At 37.1% G+C, this 7,647-nt stretch overlaps 1 protein-coding gene across 1 annotated transcript; it reads left to right on the forward strand.

Moving 5' to 3' along the window:
• Nucleotides 1–2,101: 2,101 nt before the first annotated feature.
• Nucleotides 2,102–3,559, forward strand: LOC105771971 (serine/threonine-protein phosphatase 7 long form homolog). Its single transcript, XM_012593337.2, has 6 exons — nt 2,102–2,120; nt 2,227–2,288; nt 2,391–2,810; nt 2,925–3,112; nt 3,209–3,284; nt 3,374–3,559. Exons 1-6 carry the CDS (start codon nt 2,102–2,104, stop codon nt 3,557–3,559), a joined length of 951 nt encoding a protein of 316 aa, XP_012448791.2.
• Nucleotides 3,560–7,647: the final 4,088 nt, after the last annotated feature.

Raw genomic sequence — 7,647 nt, forward strand, 5'->3', positions numbered from 1 at the left:
AGAAAAATAGAAAATGTATTTAGTGAGCGGTCAGCTTGTGCCAACCTGAGGTTGCCACTTACCGTTACCCAATTGGAATAAAGTTGAAAGCACAAATCTAATTTACGGATGTTGGATACTACACCAAACGCATAAGGTCACCCCAGTGATTCACATTTTCTCACCAAAAGGGTCAAAAAAAAAAATTAGGGTTAATATACGGGCATTTTTTTTCTCAATTTGAAACTTGAATTCCCCTTCGAGGTGACTTTGATATTTGATTTTTTCTTTGTACCATTTGAGTATATGAATTTAGGTTTAGTGTTTAATTTAGCACTTAAGCTTTATTATTTTACTCCCAATTTAAGTATTTGTATTGTTTATTGTATCAAATATTTATTGGATTGTTTGGTTTTGAATACTAAATTAAATAAATTAAAACCAAAATCAGATACTAATTTGAGAAAAACAAATTCAAAAATTAAATTTAAGGCTCTTTTACCTATATATTTTAAAAAAATACTTAAATGGTATGTTAAATAGATTATGAACCGAAATGGTACATCCAACCAAGTGGAGGGTGGTGCATAGGCGGCACCACCCTAAAAACCTGACATCATTGAATGAAAAAAAGATAAAAAAAAAACTGAAAATGGCATCTAAATAGGCGGCACCTAAAGGAATACGGGTCAATTATGACCCATATACGACCCACCCAGATCCACTGTCGACCCGCTGTCATAGATGGGACAACACAATTGGTGAAGCCACAGAGAAAGGCAGCACACCACTGGTCATGCCCATTTCACAGGCGGCACCAGTTGAGATCATGCCCATTCCACAGGCGGCACACCGCTGGTCAAGCCCATTCCACAGGTGGCACACCTCTGACTTGTGGCAGCGATGGGATGGGACTATGCCCATGCCCGTGACTTGTGTTTTGGGGACCATTATAAGGTCCCCAATGTCTCATTTTGGCCGGAAGAGAAAATAAAATTGAAGAAGAAGAAGAAGAAGAAGAAGAAGAAGAAGAAGAAGAAGAAGAAGAAGAAGAAGAAGAGAGCGGGAAGGGGAAAAAGAAAGAAAGAAAGAAAAAAAGAAGCGAAATAGAGAGAGGGAAGGAGAAAAGAAGGAAAAAATAAATAGAAAAGAGAAAGGAGATATTGTGTTTAGGGTTTAGAAAGATTTGGTGTTTAAAAAAATCATAAAAGGTCATTTTTTTATTTAGTAATTTTTTGTTAAAAATAAATGTTAATTTGTTTTTGATGATTTATTTTGGATTTAATTTTAATTTTATTTTTGTAAGGTATTATTTGGCTAAAAGAGCTATTAAGGTATGTTTGTATTTATTTTATATTTTCATTCATTCATAAGTTATTTTTAATGTTTATTGAAGTAAAAAAAGAAGCCTATTTATGTTATGTATAAAGAATGTTTTATTTTTTATGTAATTTATTTGTTATGTGTGTTTTAGGTTGATTAGATTTATTTTTATGTAATTTATTTGTTATGTGTGTTTTAGGTTGATTAGATTTATTTTTATGTAATTTATTTGGCATGTTAATTTTATTATTTTAATATAAATTTTTATTTTTATGTAGGTAAAAGATGAGACCATTGAGATGGAATTTGTAAATGGGACAATTGAGTAGGAATTTATGAGATAAATTAGGAATAATAGTTTACATGTTCTAATTTTTAAGATTTTATAATTGGGAATAAGAGTTTATGTTTTAAATTTTATTTATGTTTTTTATAAATATTATAAATGAAATTTCTTTCGAATCCTTCTATGCAAAAAAATTATATTTTTGACAATAATTAAGTTGACATGTTATTATATATATTATATTTTAAACCAATACATTTTACTTATTATCATTTTAAAATAATAATAACAATATTCGTATTTATTATGTTGAGATAGTTTATGTTATGTTTTTGTTATATTTTTATTGGCATGTTATTTTTATTATTTTAATATTTTTGTTTTGTTTTTATGTAGGTAAAAGATTATACCATTGAGATGGAGTTTGTGAATGGGTTCATTGATTGAGTTGGAGTTTGAGTTGGAATTTATAAGATATATTTATTTTGTTAATGTAGTATAGCAAAAAATATGATGTGGACAAAGTCGTTTGGTATTTTTGTAATTATAAGCAATATATAAAATTTAGGTATTTTGATAAATATTTAAAATGCATCAAACTTAGAAATTAATTATCAAATTTTTTTTTGAAATTGCAGGTATTGCAATGGGTTCATTGATTAAGAACGATGATCACATATCAAACACAATTAATAATATGGTAATATATTGTTATTTGTTAATCATGGGTTCCCTTAAAAAAGTTCTACGTCATTTACGGAAATAAATTATGTTATAATAATTATTTTCTGTAATTTAATAGTTTCAGGGCTTGTACCGCGCATTGAAGGGTCGGGTGAATGGTTTAGGATATCCCTCAGATGAACGACTGATGCCATACTTGGAGTTAGCCAGATTCGGGTCAGCAGCATTGATCCGGACATTTGATTTTCGGTACGATTTAATATCCGCATTGGTCGAGCGTTGGTGCCCAGAGACCCATACTTTCCATTTGCCATGTGGGGAGTGCACTGTCACTCTGGAGGATGTTGCTTTGCAACTTGGGCTCCCAATCATCGGGACTGCTGTAATGGGCATAAGTACGATACCTGAGCCAACTGCCCTTTGTTATAGCCTACTAGGAGTCTCGCCCAACGATGTTGAGTCTAAATTTATGGCTTTGAGATTTTTATGGCTGAAAGTCAAATTTGAACATTTATCAATTAATACCACTGAGCAGGAGGTGATGTGCGCAGCTTGAGCGTAGATTATGCATATTATAGAGGGTGTACTGATGCCGGATGCGAACAAAACCAGGGTTCATTTGATGTATTTACCCCTATTAACTGATTTGCAGAATGTTCGCTCGTATAGTTGGGGTTCAATAGTTCTGGCTATGTTGTATCGTGAGCTTTTTCGGACGACAAAGCCTAATGTCGTAGACATAGGCGGATGCTTCATATTGTTGCAGTCATGGGCTCTTTATCGGATGCCATTCTTGGCATCGGTTAGGCACCAAGCATACGTATTTCCACTGGGGAACAGGTGGTAAAATTTTACTTGTTATAGCAATTAATTGACATTTTTTTCTAATGATACTATTCTAACGATACTATTCTAACATGTAATTCATAAATGGAGTACCAATCCGGGTATCAAGAGGTTATACACTATCCCGATATATCGTCTGATGATTGAACAACATGCTGAGGAAGGGGTAAGCTATTCCAATATTCATGACATGTAATTACTTTGTATATCTTACTCGAACCATGTTAAATTTTAACTATGTTATTAATCGTGCAGTTTATCTGGATGCCATATCGGAAACCAGAAATTGTGGTTGTTATACCCTCGTTTGCCCACATTCATTCTCACTTGTGGTGCATTAATGCACCAATTATAAATTTCCAGACAGTCGAGTGGTATAATGGGGATCGAGTACTCCGGCAATTTGGTTGCATCCAATATATCCTGGCTCCGCCAATGTAGTTAGGGAACATTCACGGGATTAACAAGAGAGGAAAAAATGGAAATAATTGGGGGTATGCACCAGAAATATAATGCAGTGTGGGACAATCAGATGGCGCGAAAACCTTAGATGGATATTTCTTTCGATTTGCAGACATCGTTAGAGTACATACAATGGTACTCTAGTACGGGAAAACCATATTTACTTGGTGGGCAGTCGACTGTAGTCCCCCTGCACATGTATCGACTTGGGGCATACGAGCCAGAGCCCGAGCTAGAGGCCGGGATAGAGTCTGAGCCCGAACCAGAGCTCAAGCCAGAGCCAGAGCTTGAGCCTGAGCCTGAGCCTGAGCCTGAGCCCGAGCAGTCGCATACACATTCCGGGGATAGTTCCTATCATCCGGAGTTGCGGGTCAATGACTATTTCCCAGGCTCGTCAGGACACAGATATCATTTCAGGTTTGATATTTTCAGTCCAGTACCATTGCAGTACAACACTCCTCTCGGCCCGTATCCACCGCATTACTCCACTCCTCTTGGGTTGTATCCACCGCAGTACGACACTCCTCCCGGCTCAAGTTCATCAATGGCGTTCGGGGCATATGATTTTTTTCTGTGTTTCGCACACCCCCACCTGCGACTGAAGAGAATGTTGATCACCATGATCACCCACAACGTGAACGTCAACCCTCGCAGAAATATACCCCGAGGACCACACCATCAAACCATCAATTTTAGAGGTTTCTTGCAATTTAAATATTACAAAGTTTGTACTTTTTTATTTTTTAAAAAATACAAATAAAGAAAAAGACAATATTTGTATTTATTTAATTAAATTAATTGCAACATTAAAACTTGGAACAAACTTTGTAATATAAATTGAATACATTACAACATTAAAACTTGGAACAAACTTTGTAATATAAAAACTTGGAACAAACTTTGTAATATAAATTAAATACATTACAACATTAAACTTGGAACAAACTTTGTAATAAAAATTAGGTACATTGGATTACATAAGCACAATTCCAACCCGATCGTGATGATTGTCCAATATGGTAGTTTTGCTATAGGCATTTACTCAATTATTACCAGCTAATCTGCATAATCCACAACGCTTACCGTCGGATTTCTCTCTAATATCCATTTCATTATGGATTCTGGATGATTACGGACGGCCTTTCAAATTCCTACGCAACCCTTTGTATGGGACAAGCTCGAAAGTCATCGGAGTAACCTCCTATATAGATAGGTCAGGCAGGACGGGGAACTCATTCTTCTAGACAAGAAATGTGCGCTCAAGACTGTACACATCATCAATAAATTGTTCAACATTGAGAGACTTTAGCACACGCTTCCATGACATGCGCACATGGATAATGAAATGTTTGGAACCTCCTACAATTGCACCGTCTGTTTTAGAGATCAACTCCATAGGACCTAGGTGGTATATTGGGTCGACAATCAGTGGTCTCCGTAACTCGAAATGTTTCAAGACGTCGTGAGTATACTTCTACATTCATCGACCTCGCCATCCGACGGTTTGCAATCATTGCACCCCTGACGTATTCAACAAACACGTGTCCCACCTCCATCTGGTTGACTTGTTGCTGACCCATTCTTGGTATCAAGGTAGCCAACCTGTAAAATGTAGCCGAGAAGACAGATGAAATTGGAAGATGTCATGTTTTTAACAACACAAAGTTGATCCCCTACTCCAAGTTTGTGTTCATATGACCATAGCGAGAGCCCTTGTCAAAACATTGAGCCTATTGCCATGGCTCCATGGTACCCAACCACTGTCGGAAAGATGTGTTCGTTTGGCCCTCCATGTCACTCTCAAGTCGAGTGATTCTTTGGCGAAAAATGTGTGGCTCTAGTTCATGCGTTGTATATGTATTAAGAAAAGATAAGTTACAGTATTGCTCTAAAACATTAAAACTTATATTGAAAAGATAAGGTTATCCTTTACCCATTCTCACAACTTGTCTCCACTAGTCTGCACTCTTATAATCTTGATGGAAGTTAGTTGCGACGTGCCAGATGTAGTAAATAGATCTTCATGGCAAACTGGAACGCCTAATGGCGGTAATTAATCCTTTCCCTCTATCGAAGATGATGCAAATATTATCGTTGCTAATAACATACCTCCATAGGTTCGTAAGGAAGAATTCCCATGATTCCATATTCTCTTTATCTACGATGGAAAATGCTATCGAGAGCACGTTTTTGTTCCCGTATTGAGCAACCGCAAGAAATAAGATTTGTGTATATTTTCTGTATAGCCAGGTCCCATCTACTTGTACAAACGGCTTGTAATAGGGAAATGCGCGCACACATGGGTCAAACGTCCAGAATATTCGATGGAAAATTCTTTTTTCAGATGTAGTTGGTCATCTGGGCTGTAATAAGGTCATGTCTGTAACTCAATGTCAGTCCCCGGTATGTACTCCCGTATAACGACTATCCATCCTTGTAGCTCATTGTATGACGCATCGAAATCCCTATACAATTGATCCATTGTCGTCTGTTTAGCTATCCACGCCTTTCGGTATGATACTCGATACTAGAATCGTGCCTGCATTTCGGCACTCAGTACCAAAACTTTAATGGTTGGTATATCCTTCACCATTGGCATAATACACGTACAGATAGTTCTGGAATCAAAATTTTGATGATCTTTTGTCATATGTGCTGATGTACATGTGTGAGACCCAAAATTTTTTTGTATCTCCCAAATCTGTAACTTTTGAATAAATGTGACTCGTACCCGCCAATTGCAGCTTTCCACCAACTTCCAACACTCCCTAATATATAATGTCGATTTTTAGACACTGCGACTTTGTAGTCCACTGATATATTCATTATATACCGCTTAATAGCTAATAAACACTCTTCTTTACTTTCAAATTTCTAGCCCACGAACAACTCCTCAGGATTGAAATCTGCGGCTAGTCGGTGAGCAGGTAGTATTTTAGGGTACTCCAGGAACTCGGCTACGTACGCCGCGTCGGGATCTATGAGTGATATGTGTGCACCAGGATTATTATGTATCACAATACGTCGAATCTGGTTCCCGACTGAAGACGCGTTAATGTTTCCATCGTCATTCACGTCTTCATCGTCAATATTGTAATAGCCCAATTTACCCGGGCTCGTATAAATAACAAAACAACAAAAAAATAATGATAATAATAATACAGTCCAAAATCAACCCAATACAATGGCCCAAATGCTTAAATACTAACCCACTAAGGCCCATTAAAATTTAAACCCAATTTGCCTAGACCCTAGCCCAATCACAAAGCGGCCCAATGAAAATCAAGTGAAACCCTAGCGACTTCCAAGCGCCATTCTCCCGACCACAAGACACCTCCGTACGGCCTTCACACACTGCCACGCATTGCGCGTACGACCGTACCTGCACACAAGCAAACAAGAAACTACGGATAGAAAATAGCAGCAAACAAAAGGGAGTGAAACATATTTTTTTTGTAATTATTTTTTTTATTTTTCTGGCTATATAAAAGCCAAATATGCATTGTAAACAAGTTACGCACAATATCAATATAAAGAAAGAATCAAAAAGCAACAGACTGAGTTTTTGGAAGGTGATCTTTCCTTCTTTTTTCTGTCTGCGTTTTTCTCTTTTCCTGCTTTTATTATTATTATTATTCATGTATAAAAAAGGGGTAAAAGGGAGGAGTCAAGGTTGAGAGACTTACCTGAAGGTCGCGCCTCCGCTAACTCCGTCGTAATCAGAGTCTGGATAAAGGTGAGAGGTCTCCTCTCTGAGCCTTGCTGTTATGGCATCCAAAGTGGCTGAAAACTGTTTAGTTTAGGGTCTCTTTTTGGCTTTATATTGAGTCAGAAACAACGCCGTTTGAGGTCTTTCTCAGAGGCCCCAAAACGGCGTCGTATTGGCCCATTAACCCGTTGATCCGACCCGAACGTGGCCAGACCCGCGCATCTTGGTCTCGGAGGGAATATTTGCAAACTAAGTCCTTTTGATTTTGTGCCGAAACCCAATTCAGTCCCCTTTTTATATTTTAATTCTGGCTATGTAATTTTTTGTTGGTTTCATTTTGACCTGCGCAAAAAAAGTG

Source organism: Gossypium raimondii, chromosome 6 (assembly GCF_025698545.1).
Source record: "Gossypium raimondii isolate GPD5lz chromosome 6, ASM2569854v1, whole genome shotgun sequence".
Taxonomy (NCBI): domain Eukaryota; kingdom Viridiplantae; phylum Streptophyta; class Magnoliopsida; order Malvales; family Malvaceae; genus Gossypium; species Gossypium raimondii.

What these genes read in the sequence shown, in the direction of transcription:
- LOC105771971 (XM_012593337.2), top strand. An exon ending in TTAATACCACTGAGCAGGAG is followed by an intron (nt 2,811 to 2,924) that starts GTGATGTGCGCA and finishes ACTGATTTGCAG; the next exon opens with AATGTTCGCTCGTATAGTTG. An exon ending in AACAACATGCTGAGGAAGGG is followed by an intron (nt 3,285 to 3,373) that starts GTAAGCTATTCC and finishes TTAATCGTGCAG; the next exon opens with TTTATCTGGATGCCATATCG.